We start from the raw sequence: 20954 nt of genomic DNA, 5'->3' as shown, positions 1-20954 counted from the left end.
CCACCCGTCCACGTACCTAATCACGTGGTTTAATTGTTATGTTTTGTGATAACTTCTTTTAAAACGGGAATATCGCATTTTTGTTCTCACTCGGTAGCGGATAGACGAGGCGTGGTCCGCGTAGAAGAAAATTAAAGTGAATAAAACGAGTACCGCCCATAGACTCAAAGAGGGCACCACTGGCTCAATGATACGCTACGCATTATGGGTAATGTAGTTACTATCATTACAAATACCCGGAACTTCGTGTCCCATCTACGGAAGTTTGTGTGGCCGAATATGTGCGTCGTGTAGAAACAGTGCTGTTTCTCGGAACGAGTTACTCTGGAACATGTTGGGGCAAGTACCGTCACACAAATAAAGGGCATAATAGTACTGTGAAAACACTCAAACCACTGTACGTGCGCTGTATGTAGTCAGTTAACGTTATTGTCTTATTTCGTGAAGTGCTCACAATGTTTGTTGTGAAACGCGGAACGTGCGTTGGAGGTCAGGTGGTCTCCCTATGCACCGCCCTCTCGGTGAGCAAGTTCTCCGCTTGCCGTTGCCTACGATCCGCAAAGAGACGCAGTTCGTACAGCTCTGTGGACAGCGAGCGCTACTCTTCTCTCATGAAGTCCGTCATGTCATCCAGGGTCAGTTCCCAAACCCCCGACACCCTCCAAGTGGAGGACGAACACATGTATGGACCTGGTGTCAAAGCGTCAACACCCTCCTCGAAACCAGCGACCAGGGTTCCCAAAACCCTGCATCCCTTCTTGCACCTTAAGGAGACTCTTGAAACGGAGGAGTCGGAGTCTGGACCTCCAACCCGGATTGTGTTAAACCGGGCGGACACGCCTCTCGTTCCGAGTGTGACCCGCATTCTTCAGGAGACGCTTTCCCCATCGCAGATCTTCTACCTGGAGAGGTGGAAGAAGAAGATGACGGCGGAGCTCGGAGAGGAGGGCTTCAAAGAATACAGTCAGAGTAAGTCTGGTCGCATCAATGTCAGCTGCTGTTGAAGGATGTGTGACGTGGTAACTCTGGTGTCGGGACAAACTGGAAAGTGAACAAAAGTAGTTTTTCTCAATCAGATCTATTCAGGCAAGGGAAGCTTTTCCATTCAGCTGTGGAGGACATCCTGACGTCCTGTGCAACTCGGGAGAACACAAATCCTCCGGAGACTTCCGAGTATCCACCTGAGGTCCAGGGATACCTGGAGAGTATCTCTCACGTACTGAATGACGTCAGGGCCGTGAGAGCCACTGAAAGCACTGTACACCATGACACGCTGAACTATCTGGGCATTTTGGATTGTGTCGCTCGCTACAGGTAAATATTGTGGTTTGCAGACAAAAGGTAAACTCTACTATTTCTATACCAGCCTTTCCTGAACTTGTTTGCCTGCAGGGGAGTACTGTGTGTTATCGACTGGAAGACTTCAGAGAAGCCCAAACCATTCCTGAGCAACACCTACGACAACCCTGTTCAGGTGGCAGCCTACGCTGGTGCTCTGAACAATGATGCCAACTACAAATACCAGGTGATCTACTGAGATAATCTTTTGTTTCTCTGCTTTTCACGCAGATTGTTTATCTCTCAGCCTGAAGTCAAATGATGTACTTAAATCACGTATTGAAGAGTAGTTAATAAACACATGTAATCCGTCTAATTGTATGTCCGCTACAGTGCGTCACAATAAACTGATTTCTGATTCAGGTTGAACATGGACTCATTGTAGTCGCCTACAAGGACGGCTCACCGGCCCATGCTCATCAGTTGAGCTCAGAGCTGATGTTGGAGTACTGGAACACTTGGTTGATTCGTCTCGAAGAGTGCACAGAACAAAGGTAAAACAGTGAGCAGGCGTTTCTATTCCTTTAAAAAATGTAACGTAAAGCTGACACGTTCTCCGGCAAACATAAAGTTTTAGTGAATGAAAATGTTATTGACATGTAATGTGTACACATTATATGTAGTCAATAACAGCAGTTTTTTATATTTATCTTTTTCTATAACTAACTATATAAATAAAGGCTTCACAATTCTGAAATAAGCTTCAAAACAGCCTTGACGGTCTGTTTTCTATCCAGATTTGATATATATATATATATATATATATAAAAAATACATTTATATAATAAAGATCACCAAAGCAGTCTGGATTATATATATCCTGACAAATAAAATGTCACCATCCATTTCTTTAATAGGTGTACATATAACAATTACAGAAAGGCAGTTGTTGACTATTACCTTTTTAGATCTCATGCTCCCTCCAACTGTGCTCTTGCAAATGTTAAATAAAAATAGGTATGAAGAAAAATCACACTCACATAAACAAATCTAAATATAATCTCATAAATTAAATTGCAGATGCTAAAATATATTAATCCAGATTAGCAACAGTATCATGTATCAACTGTAAAGCAAACAGGTTATGCAGTAATGCAGTATTTGCATACATTTTAAGAACATAATTCCCCCATATGTTTTATAAATATGCCCTCAATTAACATTAACAATAATTGCTGTATTTCCATTTCAGATCCAGACTTGCATCAAATTCTTCTGAGCAAAAGAGATGAGACACCTGAAGAGAGGTCTGCAAGGAGCAGGGCACTTCAGTTACAGACAACTGAACCTGGAGTGAAAATATAACATGCAAGTAGGAGGATAAAAACCTAAACCTTAAATGATTACCCCTTTTCTACACAGGGAGCAACATCATTAAGAAGCCCCATTGAGGTATTTTAAAAACCATTGAATTCAAACCAGACTTCCCTGTACGAGGGGTCCTCGATAGAGCCCAGGCTTTTAACCCTTGTGTTGCCTTCGGGTCAATTTGACCCGATTCAATGTTTCACCCTCCTGTCGCCTTTATATTTACTAACATGTTTTCCCCTTGAGGTCAAAATGACCCCAGCTATTAAAATCTCCAGAAAATTATTAGAATTAATATTGTTTTCCAAGTTTAAGTGTGAGGTACTTTATGTTTGTTTGTTGACTCCCGAAAGAACACCGACATTAAACATTGAATCGGGTCAAATTGACCCGAAGGCGACAGGAGGGTTAAATATTGAATCGGGTCAAAATGACCCGAAGGCAACACAAGGGTTAAAGAGCCTGTGGGAGACCTCGTGCTCCTCTATGAAGCAGCACACTGAGGAGCCCTCAGTCTGGAGTCTCCTGGCCATGGCGCCGATCAGGACTTTGGCCTTTCCCTCTGTGCTCGCACACGACGTGTAGGTCAGGATCCAGGATGAAGGCTTTCCATCTGCGTGTTCAAGATCATCCTGACGGTGTCCTCGTTCTTTCCAAACGTCTATGTTTGATTCACCAATCCAACCAGAGAGACGAGCGAGACCCCTGAGCTGATGCAGAGCGGAGTTCTGTTTTAATACTGAACTATTTCACCTAAGATAATGATTTCGTCCCACACTAGACACTCAAAGATTGCCCTGCATGGCTCTACCTGTCAACAGAGGGAAGGTCGGATACGACCTCCAGTGTCATCAGGTGACACACTGCCAGTGTTCTGCAGGAGCTGCTGTTTATCATGCCACTGCTTTGACTGTCTCCTCGTCGTGAAGATTGATTCCTTGGACAGAAGTCATGAAGGAAATGCTATTAAATGTGTCAAACTTACTTTTGTATTTGTATTTCTTTTGCATTTTGTACAATTAAAGATTTGAGTCTACCAGAAGTGATTTCAACTTTGTTTTGATTCCACAAATGTGCAATATTGATGTATTAGGAAGACAAAAAGAGGTCACAAAGTTTCTCTGATATGTTTTACATCGTCATCTTAGAATAGTATGGAATATGGCATAAAATGGTTGCATGATATTCAATTACAATCGGAGGACTTTGGACACAGGAAGAGATGATCAAATTAAAGTAGATTTATACCCTAATGACCCCAGTAAAAATAAAGCTGGATTGAATAAAAATTCAAGAGAATCATTCAAACCCCAGTCTTATTTAAGATCATACAGTCATAAACCCCTCCTTTCATTTTATTGATGCCTCACAAGAGATGTGCGAGAAGTTTTTTAATTATTTTAATAAGGTAAAGGAAATAAGACAACAAATTACCCCCCCAACCCATGTTTTAAAATCTATTTTAGTCATTTTCAACCAGTATCATCGACCTATTATATCAACTTATATCACAAATGAAATCAGCCACATGTAGCCTTGATTTTATTCCGACAAAATTCCTCAAAGAGGTTATTGGCACTGTAGGGCCCAGCATTTTATTAATTATAAATAGCTCCCTAGCAAGTGGTACTTTCTCATCAACTTTTAAACATGCTATCGTACAACCGCTTTTAAAGAAACCGAAGCTTGATCAATCTGTTGTTTCCAATTTTAGGCCAATTTCAAAACTTCCCATTTTATCAAAAGTTTTAGAAAAAGTGGTTTCATCACAACTTTTAGCTTTTATGAATCAGAATAACTTATTTGAGAAATTTCAGTCAGGTTTTAGAGCGCTTCACAGTACAGAAACTGCTTTCCTCAAGGTAACGAATGACCTTCTTTTAGCAGCAGACAGGGGGGAGAGTGCAGTTTTAGTTCTTTTCGATACTGTTGATCTCGCCATTTTAATCGATCGCCTCAAAACCTGGGTTGGCCTCTCTCCACTGGCTCCCTGTTCGTTTTAGAATTGATTTAAAGATTTTGCTGATCACTTTTAAAGCACGCCTGGGTCTGGCTCCAAGCTACAGGTATATCATTGAGATGTTAGCCCCTTACGAGCCAGCACGCAGCCTTAGATCCTTCGGTCTAAGGCTGCCCTTCTGGCCGTTCCAAAGTCGAGGCTTAAATCAAAGGGTGACCGGGCTTTTGCCGTGAGAGCCCCTCGACTTTGGAATGACCTATCGGAGGGATTAAGGCTCGCAGAATCTGTAACTTCTTTTCAATCACTTCTTAAAACCCATTTTTATAGAACAGCTTTGAAGTGATCTCGTCCTTTTACGCAGAACTTTGATTCCCCTAATTTAGTTTGTCTGTTTTTAATTTTTAATTTCATATTATTATATATATATATCTATATATATATTTTTGTAAATGTTATACTTGTTTCTTACTATTCTATTTGTTTTGCCTTGACTCTCTGGAGAGCACTTTGTAAACTTTGTTTTTAAAGGTGCTATATAAATAAAGTTATTATTATTATTATTATTACGAGAGAGCTGCGCTCACTAAATGTGGGACTACTTGTAGTTCCTAGAGTCTTAAAAAGTAGAATGGGAGCCAGAGCCTTTAGTTAGCAAGCTCCTCTTTTATGGAACCAGCTTCCACCTTCAGTCCGGGAGGCAGACACAGTCACCTCGTTTAAGAGTCGACTTAAGACTTTCCTCTTTGACAGAGCTTATAGTTAGGGCTGAATCAGGTTCACCTGGTCCAGCCCCTTGATATGCTGCTATAGGCTTATAGCTGCCGGGGGACGTTTTAGGATATACTGAGCACCTACCTCCTTTCCGCTCACTCCTTTATGTCTCTTCATTGCACATTACGAACTCAACTTCTTCCCCGGAGTCTTTGTGCCTTCTCGCCTCTTCGGTCCAATGGACCTGGCTGTGTCTGAAGCTGGTCCTGGGTCCTGACCCCTTGCCCCTGCTTCTTGCATCCAGCCCCTGGACCTGGTCTCCTTCCCAATGGCCCTGTCTCCTTCTCTGTTCTCCTGCCTCAAAGGCCTGGCCTCATTGGTCCGGCCTCCTACGCAATGCCTCCTGCCATGACCCCTGCTAAAGAAATTCACACTCTCTTTGAGAAATGCAAATGCGTGACATTTGGGTCGTTTTTTGGGAAACATTTAATTGACTGAGAGCCTTGATAGAGGGCAGACTGCATACGGACATCATTTGATAATTGTTCAGTGCTGACAGATCACAAAATAAATCAAGGGCTCAATTTATTTGACATTGTTACATTGATATTGTATTATTTGTGTCATTTAATGCCTCTTTCCCTTCCACCACATTTTAACAGTCCAGGTTTTGATTCAATTCTTTGGAGAGCCTATATATAATGTGTTCACATAATATGTCAATCACATTTTCATTTACTAAGACCGTATCTTTGCCAGAGAACGTGTCAGCTCTACATTCAATGACAATTGTTACAAAATCAAAAGTTTAACTCCAACCATGTTGCCCTGTATGAGGGATCCTCAATGAAACCCAGGCTTTTAAAGAGCTCGAAGGATACCGCGTTGTCCTCCTCTATGAAGCAGTACACTGGGTAGCCCTCAGAGTGGAGTCTCCTGACAATGGTGTTGACCAGAGCTTTGGCATAACCTCTGCCTCTGTACTCTGGCAGAGTGTGCAACAAGCCCAAAGCACAGTAATCATTCATCAGAATCCAGGACACGGGCTGGCCCTGGCCGTCAGTGATGCAGCATGATGGGAAGTTGCTGATGAGGTTTTTGATGTTAATGCGACTCTGCTGGTTCCCGCCAAACTTCCAGGTTTTATTCACCAAGTCAACGTGGGAAAGGTTAAGGGGTGAAATCCTTGATTCAAGCTCACTATGTGGAGAATCAGATTATGACAACCAATGAAACAATAATATTTTACTTTTGACTTATGACAGCAAAATATGAACATATGTGTCCTTAAAAGTACATTGTAATGATATAACAACCTGTCAGCTGTTGGTGGAGGCAGATGACTGCTGTCTGGCAAATACATAAGATGCACCAAAGAATAGACTCGGTTGTTGACTTCTCTGTCAGAAGACACTTCTTTGATCATGTTTGCATGGGAAACGTCCAATGCTGGAGGACAAAAGGGATTTATGCCATTCTATAAATTTGTGGAGAATATATTCACCTCCTTTACTCATGAAAATAGCAACACCACACGATACTACATTACAATCCTGCATTAAACATTTAAAATAAAGTGTATAATATTGAGCTAAATGTAGTAAATTTAAGTATCAAAAGTAAAAGAAAAAGTGGTCCCGGTGAGTGGTCAACAGTTATATTTATGTTACATGGATTATCAACAGTGCAGCATTCATTTTTCATAGTGATACTGCACATTTTAATAAGTTTGCCATACAGTTTCAGGTTTACAATTGTATTCAGAAAGCAACTTGGTCTTCAGCTGTCAAATAATATGAATGTATGGAAATAGAAGGTATATTTACTCCTGAACTGTAATGGAGTTGAACTGTAAAGTGTCATGAAATATAAATACTCCAACAAAGTACCATTATCTAAAGCTGAAAGTACAGTACTTGAGTAAATGTACTTAACGGTAACCTAGATACACCACTGAGTTACACTGAGACAAATAACCTGTGTTGCCTGTCGAATGATATGAAGCACTGTGCAGTGACCTTAACTCACCAGCAATGACAAAGTGCGTGCTCCAGTCAACTGAATTCTCTTCTCTCAGCATTTTCCTTAACATCTGGTCATCCAGGGTGTAGTAGTAGACCACATTTTTCATGAACTCCAGGACTCGCTTGTTGTGGGAAATAAACGATGCATTCAACAATCAAGTGGCACACAGAAACTCGATGTATGCACAACGTTTCCACTGGTGTTTGACCTCACCTTGGGGTCAGGTCGACAAATGATAACCTTAAAATCCGGCCACGTATCAACGATAACCTCCAGTGTGCTTGGTTTCTTCCTGTTAATCCCATATATGAATCCGTATACCTACACACACACACACACACACACACACACACACACACACACACACACACACACACACACACAAGAGTGTAGAGCTACATGGCAAGGCACAGCAGTTAAAAATGACACATTGAGGAATGTGCTGTACATCAGCCGCCTACCATGAAGCTCTTGGGCAGGTGTTTGAGCAGAACTCCTTCAGCAATCTGGAGTTCGGCTTTGTTGAGGATCTTCATGTTTGGGGAGTGGAGCTTCTTCACGGACGCACATTAATCTGCCAAGAGTTTACACCCGTCTGTTCAAAGATAAATGGCCTTAGCCTTTATGAATCATTAACAGTGGCTCACTTATGGCCAATGTTATACCGAGTTGACCTTGCATCCCGAGATCCGCACGCGCCTCGTGGGAACGCCCACAGCGTAAAGCGAAACTTGCAGAATACCAGAGATAACTGAGAATGAATATCATTGGATTAATTCCCAGTTTAACCCTCCTGTTATGTTGCGGGTCAAATTGACCCGTTTCAAAGTTTGAAAATCTCGGAAAAATACTTCTAAGTACTCTTTCTGTATAAAACTTCTTCTGCTTACCTTATTTAGTGTAATCAACGTAAAAAAAAAATACAAAAAAAATATCATGTATTTGCAACCCCCCCCTGCAGGTTTATATAACAGAGATGATGTTCCCGGGTCAATTTGACCCGGCTGTGAAAGTCAAGGCTAAAAGTCATCAGAAGAGTCATGTTTAGACTATTTCTTTCTTTGTAAATGTAGGACAGTCTTTCTTACTCCCTCCCACCAAGTTTCAACACACACACACACCACACACACACACACACTAACACACACGCGCACAGACACCAACACACACACAAACACACATATCAGCACACACACATCCCATTCACAACCCCATATATAAAGTTGTACACATTTCAAACTTCAAACAAAAGAATCAGGTGGTTGTTATGGGAACCATCTATATCCTGCTGTGTGCCCATCACCCTACATGAGAAGCACACTTTACAGACAAAACAATGTTTCTCATCTTCTAACTTTCCCCCTCAAGACACCTTTATTGGACATGGGACACTAATGTGAGGGTTTCTTTCATGTCACAACTAATACATCTGTAGTATAGTACTTCTAATATACTGTCTGTCTGACTGGGAGAGACACACACCCTGTCTCATCCCAATCTCAGACCCACACACATTCTCTTTCTAACGACCCCAGCTGTGCGAGAAATACAGATACTATTTTGACGGGAACCTTTAGTTTTCCCTGCGGGAAAACTCCACGCACGCCTTAGCAGGGGAGGGCCAAACATACAAAATGGTTGCTGAGCAGTCCTACAACATTACACTCTGCAGATACAAACGACTGCACCAAGAGGATGACTGTGTGCTGGCCTTTGGTCATCTTTTATCATATAATTTATGCATCTTAACACTAAAAATAAACATAACTAAGGTTTACTTTCAATACAAATCCTTTATGACTCATTTGGCTTGATTTTTAGTGAGCGGGTCATTATGACCCTGAACAGCACAGGTGTCTCATCTCTATTTATCTACATCACCCCATGAAAAAAAAAAATTACAAAATGCAAATAAAATTTAGGAGAAAATACATGTTATGGTAGACTAATGCAATTTAGATTTAGATTCTTTCAATGTTCCTAAAAAATTGTTTGAACATGTATTTTTCATTAAAACGAGTGAGTGATCCTGATTGAACTCTGATCTATGGAGGGGTAAATAACTCAATTCCACTAAAAACGGATTGAATTGTTAGTAATGTTGTTGGTGATGATGTACAAACTATAGTTTTTAGAATTTTTTGGTTTCTGACCACTTTTGGATGATTCAACATTAACCGGGTCAAATTGACACGGGAACATCACGGCTGTATGTAAGAAACGAACATAACAGGAGGGTTAATTGAAATGGTCTTATTTGAGAAGTTCAGGCTACACATTGTTAACACATGCAGCTCTGCTGATAACCCACAGGTATGGTGCTGCCACCTACCACAGAAGTCACAGCCAATATTAAAACTAAAACATTTACATTCCAATTTAATGTGAGCTTTTTCATGTAATCTTGCAGAATTCTGACATCATTACTATGAGCATTAATTTTACCACACTACTTGAATTCTCCAAGTAGTGTCAGACTCGGAGTCTGTACGTCTCAAATTTACAATGTATCCAGATCTTTGTAATTACTCATCGTGGGTCATCAACAGGCACGTGCACAGACATTTTGGGGGGCAGGTGCTTAAACCCCAAAAAGGGCAGAGTTGAAGCATAAGCAGCAATACACTAGTGAAGCTGTCCTCGACCTGCGTTTCCTCTGGGCAGGATTAGACAGCTATCTAACATTTTCTTTTTGACTAAAGATGAATTATTATATGGCAACAGTACAAGCGTTCTGATTGGCTAATGGGTCATCATGCCAGCCACGTATTGCCCTCCTCGCTGGTCTGATACGGATCCATACTGCCCTCTTAGGTCAACAGCCAAGAGGAAATTCAGAAGCAGCAACAATGTGTTATTGAAAGTGAAGAAGACTAGAAACTATAGTTTGAATCACTTGTGTTGTTACTTTACTGTAAGTTAAAATAAATTTGTGCTGAGCCGTGTTGTCTGTTTTCTACAAGATTGATCGTTGTAAGACTGGAACAGAGTAAACAAAGAGATAACACATAAAACAATGAGGCACAATGATAGCATGACACCGAGAGTTAGACTTGTGAGCATAGTTTAGCTGCTATTTTCTAGCTGTGAATTCTCGTGACATTGATAAACATACTTTCAACATACTTTCGAAATTGTCTAAACAGCATTTATATAACACAAAGAAGATGCCTGGTGTATCTCTCTCTCTCTTTATTAAACATGACGTCAGTAAACTGCTGCAAGGCTTTCAAATCATGGATTTTGTGAGCGCCGCGGAGCATGTCGGGGCGAAAGAACTCAAATAAATGTTCCGTCGGATATCAAAACACATTTGGGGGGAATTGATGACAGAGAGAGTAATTGTTATTCTTAAATACTGATGAATGAAAAAAAAAAGTGGGCTCCAGCAAAAAGGGCACTTTTCTCATCCAGGGCAAAAGGGCTGGTGCTTGAGCACAACTTGGGGTCTATATGTGCACGTGCCTGGATATCCTGCCATCCAGTGATGCCCTACATCTGAGTGTCTGGGAAAGCACATAACACATCATTGATCTTTAGTATGGACTTTACTTTGTTGTAGGAACACTATCATGACATTTTATTACAAAAATTATCAGCCTTGAGGTAAACACCTGATTCACGGAGCAGAGTGGAGGCTATATTCGCTCGCATTGTGTTGAAAGCCTTTGTGGTTGTCCCAAAGGTAAGAGACTTCCCCTTAAAAATACACTCAGCAAAATGATGACATCACCATATTAGAGGGCAGTTCAATTCAATTCAATTCAGTTTATTTGTATAGCCCAATCAATACAAAACAAATTAGTCTCTCGTGTTTACAATCTGTAACACATACACATCCCCCCCAAAAAACCACACACCCACCAAAAAACTCCCAAATAACCCTTCAGGTTATTGCCAGTTGGTGCCAGTGCTGAGGCTGCTGGTTGCATGGCTCCTGGTCCTGGGCTTGCCAGTACCCTGACCGTAGCTGCCTTGGATACAAGTGCGTTGGTGGTAGCTGGAGGTGCTGAGGCTGTTGGGATTGTGGTGGCAGGCGCAGAAGAGGTTGAAGCAGCTGGTGCAGTGGCTACTTCCTGTCAGGAATATGTGGCTTCTGTATCTGTACGTCTTGGACCTTTGAGACATTGTCCAGGACAATGTTCCTCATCGTAGTCATGTCAACAATGTCTTTCATGATTGACATTTTCTGCAGTAATGCCTGTGCCACCAGACCATAGGTGAGAGCACGACTTCCTGTTGTGCTTAATTTGGCACAGAAGTTGTAAACCTTTCACAAATAAAAATTATTTTAGAAAAGTACATGTGAGGATACAAACGTGACTTCAAGAAATATCACACGTTAAAAAAATTAAAATTCCAGGATTAGCACATTCACACACTCAATCACCTGGTCCATGATAATTATTCATGGATCCTCAAATAAGTGGCCTGATTTAATTGATAAGGCATCCTTCTTTCATAAATTGCAGCTTAAAGATTGAGAGGGGAACAGGGGCACTTTGAACTTTAGTCAGCTCTTTCAGTGTTGGTGGTTTTGCCCACTTGTAAATATCTTAAATAAACATTTGAAAGACAATTGTTCTCTAGTTATTGGTTCAAAATGTCCATGACAATTTTTCTGAGTCATGTTAGAGTAACAATAGTTAAGAAAATGAGGCTCACTCATACCAGAACATTGAAAACATAACATACAGTCCTATAGCACAACCGAAGGATGAACTGGTGTTTACATTTAATTAGCTTTGACTAAATGCTAGCACTACTAATAATTGTATTTGTGTTTGAGTCAGTACTTAATTATGAAGATGAAAATGATACCTGATGTAATTGGTCAGACTAGGAAATAATTACATTACTCCACCTCATCCAACAAGTTCAATTTATTTATTATAAAGCTATAGTTCCATAAAGAGCTTCTTCTTCATACCTTTATTATTGCATGGGTAAAAAGTCATCTTTCACCAAATAATACATCCATCCGTTTGGTTTCTTTTCAAACAATGTTACCAGCTGGAATGTCCCACTATTGAGTGAATCTGGACTGAGGAAGGACTGTGCAATTATCAGGAAGGTAACAAAATGTTTCCCCATCATTAATATAGCTCATTTTATTTGGTTACAGCTGAAAGTGCTCTGTGTACATGTGCTTCGAATAAAAAAAAAAAGTAAATCATTGAGTCAAACTATCAATAAAAGACCACCTGATCAACAATTTAGTTACATTATTTGTTCTTTGCCTGGCTTAGTGATTATGCATTAGAAAGCAAAATGCATCTCTACAATGCTATACTTGATCGAGATTCTGAAACACTGACTTTCAAAAGGTTATTATGTTGTGCTTCATCTTCAGGACAATACATATTGCTCTGTATGAAGGTTATTCTGCAAACACTGCAACAGGGATGATTTCCCTCATAGTTCTCTTTCTAGCAGGTCTGCTCGATCATCCTGATTTCATTGAGCCATGGACGGCTCCACACGGTGAACATGCACTCGTAAGTCTGAGGAAAAACAAAAGTTAGCAAATTAGTACACACTGAAATAATCGCAGTCGGAGATCAATATTTACTTGGTGATCTGGTTTATGATGACACTACCAATTCACACTTCTGTGGTAACAACAACAAACACAGCTAAATGGTTCAAAGAAGGGAAGTATACTATTCTTTCACAATTTTATCGTGTGGTTGAGGAGGGAAGTCTACTGTTTGACAGTTAAACAATGTGTCCAACAACTCACAAAAGCAAAAATGGTGGAAAATATGTTTCAGCTGAGGTCGTTGCCTCTTTAAAGTAATTACCTGAGCGTTAGCCGGGTCTTGGTGGATCTCACACACCTCCCCGGCGCCGCCCTTTCTGCAGGGGGTCTTCGCCATTCTCACAGTTAAACGGTATTTGTAGCCAGCCACCAACTGTATGGAGAAGATCCCAGTTAACCTTCATTCTAAAGCAGTATAGCATACAGCAGATGTCAAATGTATGGAACATTAAGGCAAAACTGGCAGTCATTAGATTCCAGACCAACAGTTAAAATATACACATGCCCTAAAACACTAGTCAACTGTCAGCTTCTCCGTAAAGTCTGTTAAATACCAATGAAGCTCACACAAATGATATGGTGCCGTTGATACACCCCTACTGGTTTACAAACCTACTGGTTTCCCTACGCGTGCGTGCGTTGTGTTCTCTTAACATCTGCAGCGGGGCTCTGTCTCGCTCACCAGATTCGTCACACATTCACAAACATATTGCTGGAGATCTTCAAGACACCGTTCATATCCATTTCGGCGATTACGATTGTATAAGTGAGCAGTGCATCACAGCCACGGATGAAGAAATACATTTTCGAAAAATACAAATAAAAAGATCGCCCGACCTGGTTTCGATCTCTTTCACGCAAAAGGAGACTGCACTCAAAGACTGTGCGCTGCGCCACCAGATATTAGTTTCAGCTCAAGTAATATATATATTGATCCATTAAGTCACATTTCTTATGTTTTCATGGGAACAGTTTGGTCGAAGGGATCTGAAACAACTGGTTACCTTGAGCGGATATTTACACTTTGAAACATGTTTAGCGAGGCTTGTTCGCAACACTTTTGCCACACAATACCGACGCATTTTGACAAAACTAACTCATGTTTGCCCTCTTTAAAGTTTCAAGAAGAGCACACAACTACGTTAAATTAATTCAAATTACTTGCAGTAAAATAATAAATAAAGTACAACCACACTGGATAGGGTTTATTTGGATTATCGGGTTTGTGGCTATTCAGAGGGCCAGACTTGTTTCCCTGCCAATCTCTAAATCCATGCAGATGATGAATAGATTAAAATAGTGTAGGAGCGAAGCCCCTTCTCTTTCCGTTATTTTGGAAAGAAGAAAAAAAAGAACATTTAGCTCAGTGTGAAACCCAGTGAACTACGTCTCTCCTCTTACATCGTCAACAAGTCCGGTTGGTTTGTATCGGTTGCACAATGTGGAGACGGGGGTTTCAGAGCATGACGCGCTGCGCTCGGTTACGCCACCTCAGTTAGTTTAGGGCTGAAAAGCGAAACATTGGGCACAGTCTTCTCCAAACAGGCCTACTGTCACTCTACGTGGCGTCACACCGCGGCCTGTACGTACACTAAACCGGAATTGTGTCTGTGAAATAAAGAGTGTAGAGATGTTTTTTAGCTCAAAAAACCAAACGTAACCCAACCTGTCTCTCAGCCTTGATCACTTCTGCCACCTGGCTGAGGAACATGTCGTTGCTGTTTCGGTTGTGTTGGACGACGGAGAAGCTGAGGGCATTGCGCACGCCCTCGTCATTGGAGTCGATGTCTTGAAACCCCCCGATCATGGCGCCTACCGAGCCGACGGTGAAGACCACGGCGAGCACCAAGAGGGCAATCTTCCACGTCATGTTTCTCTCACTGCGCACTTGGACACAACAACACGAGCTCGACGTCGACGCCTCCTATCCCTCGGTATTTAAAGGACGACGTCACTGGCTGTTTGAGTGACACGTCTCGCGGCCAATCAAACCGATCGTGTTCGTTCGAGTCGCCACAGACACTTCAGAAGAACTTTACGGTTCACGGGCCACTTCCGTATCCGCTCAAGTTGTGTAGACACTCGAACATTTTCTGAAGGCACTTCTAAAAAAAAGAAAGGAGACGAACAAGGTATGTTGAAACGCAAGGTGACGTTCTTGTAACTTTCGAAGCGCGGTGCAGAAAAGTAAACCTTTACCCCCCCTCGTGTAGGTCTAAAAAGAAGAAGACAATAAATCACCTGTGTGCACTCACCTTTGGAACTGCACAATGCAGAGACTTGAGTTTTTGAAGTAAGTGGGCTTCTACGACTCCGATTTGATCAAAATCTACATATTTGTAATGATCTCGATGCATATTTCTCATATTTTCCCACTCTTTGCAGGGCGGCTTTCTGTGGCTTGGATGGCATCCAAAAGCAGCTCCTGATAGGCTCTGCCGTGGCAGCAGGGGGTATACTTATGCATGCAGTGTACAAAAGAGGAGAGGTCAAAAGTATTCCTCTCGGTGAAGGCTGGTGGGGAGCAGGAAAGAAGCCGCTGACAGAGGACGATCACATCTATTCATTTAAAGTGCAAACCTCAGAGGAAGAGATTGAGGTACTTTTTGAGCTGTGAATTAAATTTCTTCGTCGCCAGTTATGAAATTATAAATGCCAACAATGAGACATTGATGTGTTTATGTGGAACAATCAGCAGTGGTCTTCTTCAACAGGACCTCCATGAGCGTATTGACAGAACCCGCTACACCGATCCTTTGGAAGATAGCTGCTTCCAGTATGGCTTCAATTCCACATACCTCAAGACAGTGGTTTCCTATTGGAGACAGACATTTGACTGGAAAAAGCAGGTGGGGGTACTTAACCAGTATCCACACTTCAAAACTAAAATAGAAGGTACACACAACCCGGAGCTAAAGCTGCAGGTTTTGCTTCCAATTAACCAAACCAGTTGGCCAACTTTCGGTCCACACGTTAGGGTCTTATTTTACTTTCACACCAATTATTTTGTATCAATGCAGGGTTGGATGTGCACTACGTCCATGTGCGACCAGCACACCGTGCGAACCAGAAGGTTTTGCCTCTTATGCTGGTTCACGGCTGGCCGGGCTCCTTCTATGAGTTCTACAAGATTCTGCCCCTTCTCACAGAGAACCAGGATGGTCTAGTGTTTGAGGTCATATGCCCATCCATCCCTGGCTATGGCTACTCAGATGCTCCTCATAAACAAGGTAGGGAGTTTAAATAAACATTTGTGTGTATTTCAGCGTGAGCAGCAGGTGTTTACGGATTTCTGTTTCTATTTAGGATTCGACAGTCTCGCTGCTGCCCGCATTTTCCTGACACTGATGGAACGTTTAGGATTCTCCCAGTTCTATCTGCAGGGAGGAGACTGGGGCTCTCTCATAACCACCAACATGGCACAGATGAAGCCTCTGTAAGACGACACAAACAAACCTCTCTAAGTGCTACAAGTTACCCCAACAGTGCACTCACTTTCCACCACCCACATGTTTTATTTATATAGGAAGACTTGTGACATTGTTGCCTAAATTGCGAAACAGTGTTTGCAGTGTGCAAAGTGCACTCATGACAAACTACTTGCACATCAAATTCCTGGAGCAAATCAAGGTTACTGTGCAAAAACAAAATTGAGATTTAAAAACCTGCATTTATATCTGTAAATTGGCACGTAACAGGATTCACGTGTTTTAAGACTTATAATCTTAGATAAAACTGACAATTAAAAAATATTTTCCAGGTGTGTAAAAGGTCTCCACCTCAACATGTGTATGGCAAGAAGGGGATTCAAAGTGATGTTTTCCCTCATGATTGGTCAATATCTGCCGTTCCTGGTGGGCTTGAGTCGGGAAGATGTTCGCCGATTGTTCCCTTTCTTTGAGAAGAATGTCTGGAACATCCTGAGGGAAACGGGCTACTTTCACATCCAGGCCACTAAACCAGACACTGCAGGTGGGGACAACCAAGAAACAGATTATGATGACCATATTGGCCTGTTAACAGGTCAAAGACAAGCAAACTGGGATTTTGTAATGTCAGCATACCCTTATTTCAGCTCTAAATATATCTTAAATTGTGGACACAGGCTGTGGGCCCAATGACTCTCCCGTAGGCTTGGCGGCCTACATTCTGGAGAAGTTCTCCACCTGGACTGAACTGAGCAACACAGACCTGGTGGATGGTGGGCTGGAGAGGTACAAGCGGGAATTTTTTCGTTTAGCCTTTTTGTTTTTAGCATATGATATATACAAGCTTAAACTTAATACAAGTTTAATATAAATTAAACGATAGATCAACAAGGTTTAAGTGATGGTGTTGCTGGCTGTGATTAATTATACATGCTGCACCTGTACAGGAAATTCAGCCTGGATGACGTATTGACAAATGTCATGATCTACTGGACCACGGGCTCCATTGTCTCCTCCATGCGTTTCTACAAAGAGAATTTCAAGAGCAACCTCGACAAAAGAGTGGATGCAAAGTATGTGGCCAAACATTTACTGTCCGAACCATGACTTTTTTGTTTTGTAAAGTTTACAACCCCATTATCCAATCATGTTCTAATTGTGTGTCTTTTGTTTTTAGGATGGGGGTTTTTGTGCCCACTGGACTTGCTGCCTTCCCCGGGGAGCTGATGCATTGCCCGAGGTCATGGGCACAAACTAAGTATCGAAACATCTACTCCTACACTTTCATGCCTCGAGGTGGTCACTTTGCTGCCTTCGAGGAGCCCCAGCTGCTAGCCAACGACCTTGTCCAGTTTGTCAAAAATGTAGAGAAGGTCTGAACCCACTGACGAGCTTTCAGACCAATGTAATTATGGCCATCTGTTCTCGATTATTGCTGGGAAGTTTGATTTTGACTGGTTCTTCCAAATGGGACACGGATGCACATCCCTCTTCCCCTTTTCACATTATAATGCACCACATTGCTTGATTGCCTCAAATAGCAGCACTGTCAAAATATTTTTCATGTTTTAATAAATGTAAACTTGTACACAAGATGGCACTTACATTCCAATGTATCCAAAGATTGGATTGAAGAAATCAATATAATGCATTAAACCGTTCAAGTTTTGGTAAAAATATATTGCACTGATGTGTGTTTAACATCTTTAAAGTTATGGTGATATTTTATGCAAAACATGTCAAGCATTTTAATATAAACTGATACTCAAAGTTCTATAAAAAGGTTAATACACCATAATGCTTGTGTCCATTTTGTTGCAATAGACATGCTTTTAATGACAAACAAAAAAACAAAACAAACTCAATGCAATTAAAATGTAATTTTAGGATACAGGCTCAAGAAAGGGAGTTCCAATCTAAGACGGTGCTGCCCAACCTTTCCAGTCATTTGCCAAAGCCCTTGATGGTCATGGGTGCCTGAAACCACACATAATCCAGCCAGTCTGACCCCTGTGCCCGTGGTTCCTTATAGATGCTGGGATCAGTAGACAGAGCAATAATTTTGTGTTTTACACGGGTTGGGATTTTAAATTGTAGTTTAGGGCGGAACCAATCAACACCGCAATCCCTGTGAGCCAGTGCCAAGACTGTGGTGGGCATTAAACAAACGGGTCGGCTGTCGGACAACAGGTCAGCCACAAACAGATTGCGGAAGAGTTGCCTCAAGCATGAAGACACACGCAGACATTGATCTCCAGCCAATATCAGAGCCTCCATGTTGATTTCATACAGCTCTTTGGGGAGGATGAGGGAGCCACCCATGAGCAGCAGCATGCGCGGCACCCTGCTCAGGGAGAAAAGCACCTCCAGCTGCTGCAGCACTTCCTCTAGCTCCTGAAGGGTCTGTTGACACTTGCGCCACTCCATGTCTGCAGCTTGCACTGGCCTCCGACTTACTATATCTTTATCCTGGAAAACAAAAACATTCAGCAGACACTGATGGTTCATTAAAATTCCACAGTACGTCTTCATTTATTAACAGTTGAATTGCACTCGGCATGCACACAATGTTTCCCATTCACCTGCATTGAGGCTTGCTGTTTCTTCTGGGAGTACACCAGCTGGTCATAAGTCATGGGTAGTTGCTGCCTCTGATAGAGAATGCACTTGAGGATCTCGCTGACGAAGCGGCAGCAGCCTTCCTGCGTTACAGTGCCAGGGAAAACCACGTTCACAAGGCCTTCGTCCAGCGCTTTTCTCTTCGCCTCAGAGTCAATGTCCTCTGTGTTACAATGTTGTTTACTGGCAGTCACATTGGAATCTTGCAAACTATTCTGACAAGTGTCATCTTCTTGGCTGTTATCTGAAAAAAACAAGGGACCAGAATAAGGTAATTGTGATGACCAAAAGACCTCTCCTGCTCAATTTTTGCTAAATAAATGATAATTAAATCTTACAATGCTAGTGTTCTATTGAAGTTATTTCTCCCTGTAAAGTAACAACTACCACATGTCCGTGGTGGAAGAGTTACTCAGATCCTCTACGTCGGCATAGGCAACACATACTCCATCAGCAAATAATCCTGCATTTAAAATGTTGCCTTTGTACAGATCTATGCAGCAGTATATACGGTTTTTATTCCACTGGATTATAGTTATTGATGCCTTAATGTACAAGTAGAATTTAAATGCAGCTGGTCGTGTCAGGGCTACTTGTATTTACTCTCTACTGCTGAATAGTTGTTGGTAAATACAAATACTATTGCTTGATGTGCCATCAAGAACCAAAGATGTCTTTTATAAAGAAGTGCTGGATAGTTGAGGCTAATCATATATTCATTGTTGATACCGTTTTGTCTGCAAAAATATCCATGATCTGTATCCGTCAAGTAACTGGGAAACGATACAGACATCATATACTACATCACAATAAAGAAATAGAAACTCGACAATGATAGGAGCTTTTGCTTATAACATAATGGAATTAGTTTAAGTACCTCAACATTGTAATATCAGACCTAACGTAAATGTACCGTGAAATATAAAGTATGTTACGACCGAATAGTAAACCCACAACGCCTAGGTTGCCTCATGTTACCTGCAGGGCCGGTTGTGGAAGGCAAAGCGGTGTCTTCCTTGTCTTCAGCGTCGTAACCAATGTGCTGTTTTGTATTTTGTCGATGTTCGAGGGAGACATCTTTCAATTCCGTTGCATTTTCCGTCTTTAAACGTGTGTTTACGAAATGTGGCGAGAGTTGTTCGGCGACTTCCGGAGACAGTCGGCATGAATCCGAGTCGTCGGGAACACTTTGTAACGTTAGTTGTTTAGACGTCTTATTCGGGTCCTCCAGCGGGATAACGCCGTCCTCTGACGGGAACGTCAGACGCCTCGTTATCTCATTGTCTCCGTTATGAATAAACGACGTATTTTTAGAGTCTGATGTTGATTTCAATTTATTCGAGTCGCCTGCCATGGTTTTGAATGTCCCCGCCGGGTCTTTCCCGAACTGCATTATGGGAAGAGAGTGATGCAGCGTTCACGTTGCACGGAAAAATGGATACAAATAATAATAAATAGACACTACCCATTTTTAACATTTGTAACACTCTTTTATCAGTCGATACTTGGTTGTAACAGCTTGATGAAATTTAAACATCACTGACTATAAATATTATTTCGAATGAGACTTTGTATCAAGCGCTTTCCTTGTGTAACAACTCAACATACCCGACACTAGAGGAGGGTTTTCAAATGTTACAATGCAGTACACAAGTTTAGTCATTTTTTGACGGTCCTAAATCGATTTGGACATATCGTTATATATTGGAGTTCAATTTGTGTTTGTTGCTTTATTGAGTCATAAGTCTGGAATAAAATAAATGTATATCGCTTTGGTGCTGTGATGAAGTCCTGCTGTCGGTTTTCCACGAATGTAACACATCGACTCATTCGCACTATATAGTGGTCACTTCAGGTATAACGTTAGGTGATATATATTTCAATGTCCTATAGTGAGTTTATTGATTAGAAACTCAAAATATAATTTAAAGTGACGTTTTTTCGAGTCTCTTTCTATTTGTGTTCGTAGGTATCTTGTTTATCCATGTTATTAAAGTGACAAAACCTAATACATCTTCCTGTA

At 41.5% G+C, this 20954-nt stretch overlaps 5 protein-coding genes across 6 annotated transcripts; 2 read left to right on the top strand and 3 right to left on the bottom strand.

Annotated features, from left to right (window-relative positions):
- The first annotated feature begins 150 nt into the window (after nucleotides 1–150).
- On the top strand, nucleotides 151–3688 carry mgme1 (mitochondrial genome maintenance exonuclease 1). The gene is made up of 5 exons (XM_056435530.1): nucleotides 151–969; nucleotides 1077–1314; nucleotides 1393–1525; nucleotides 1702–1832; nucleotides 2531–3688. Exons 1-5 carry the CDS (start codon nucleotides 456–458, stop codon nucleotides 2568–2570), a joined length of 1056 nt encoding a protein of 351 aa, XP_056291505.1. The 5' UTR covers nucleotides 151–455; the 3' UTR covers nucleotides 2571–3688.
- A 2197-nt stretch (nucleotides 3689–5885) lies between these two features.
- Nucleotides 5886–7984, bottom strand: LOC130207237 (glycine N-acyltransferase-like protein 3). The gene is made up of 5 exons (XM_056435742.1): nucleotides 7804–7984; nucleotides 7556–7663; nucleotides 7346–7463; nucleotides 6634–6766; nucleotides 5886–6517 (listed from the first exon to the last, which is right to left on the bottom strand). Exons 1-5 carry the CDS (start codon nucleotides 7876–7878, stop codon nucleotides 6118–6120), a joined length of 834 nt encoding a protein of 277 aa, XP_056291717.1. The 5' UTR covers nucleotides 7879–7984; the 3' UTR covers nucleotides 5886–6117.
- A 4231-nt stretch (nucleotides 7985–12215) lies between these two features.
- cst3 (cystatin C (amyloid angiopathy and cerebral hemorrhage)) lies at nucleotides 12216–14808 on the bottom strand. The gene is made up of 3 exons (XM_056435484.1): nucleotides 14551–14808; nucleotides 13147–13257; nucleotides 12216–12846 (listed from the first exon to the last, which is right to left on the bottom strand). Exons 1-3 carry the CDS (start codon nucleotides 14752–14754, stop codon nucleotides 12772–12774), a joined length of 390 nt encoding a protein of 129 aa, XP_056291459.1. The 5' UTR covers nucleotides 14755–14808; the 3' UTR covers nucleotides 12216–12771.
- A 97-nt stretch (nucleotides 14809–14905) lies between these two features.
- Nucleotides 14906–18110, top strand: ephx5 (epoxide hydrolase 5). 2 transcript variants are annotated; one of them, XM_056435480.1, is made up of 10 exons: nucleotides 14906–15016; nucleotides 15098–15177; nucleotides 15270–15483; nucleotides 15599–15779; nucleotides 15905–16114; nucleotides 16191–16320; nucleotides 16750–16856; nucleotides 16990–17098; nucleotides 17260–17385; nucleotides 17490–18110. In XM_056435480.1, exons 2-10 carry the CDS (start codon nucleotides 15155–15157, stop codon nucleotides 17689–17691), a joined length of 1302 nt encoding a protein of 433 aa, XP_056291455.1. In that variant the 5' UTR covers nucleotides 14906–15016; nucleotides 15098–15154; the 3' UTR covers nucleotides 17692–18110. The 2 variants fall into 2 exon arrangements, with proteins under 2 accessions (XP_056291455.1, XP_056291454.1); XM_056435479.1 differs by having other exon boundaries at nucleotides 16645–16856.
- Nucleotides 18111–20652, bottom strand: mad2l1bp (MAD2L1 binding protein). The gene is made up of 3 exons (XM_056435481.1): nucleotides 19910–20652; nucleotides 18895–19175; nucleotides 18111–18781 (listed from the first exon to the last, which is right to left on the bottom strand). Exons 1-3 carry the CDS (start codon nucleotides 20322–20324, stop codon nucleotides 18257–18259), a joined length of 1221 nt encoding a protein of 406 aa, XP_056291456.1. The 5' UTR covers nucleotides 20325–20652; the 3' UTR covers nucleotides 18111–18256.
- Between the last annotated feature and the right edge of the window lie 302 nt (nucleotides 20653–20954).

Source organism: Pseudoliparis swirei, chromosome 17, assembly GCF_029220125.1.
Source record: "Pseudoliparis swirei isolate HS2019 ecotype Mariana Trench chromosome 17, NWPU_hadal_v1, whole genome shotgun sequence".
Lineage (NCBI taxonomy): Eukaryota > Metazoa > Chordata > Actinopteri > Perciformes > Liparidae > Pseudoliparis > Pseudoliparis swirei.
This window is presented reverse-complemented; position numbering and strand designations above follow the sequence as displayed.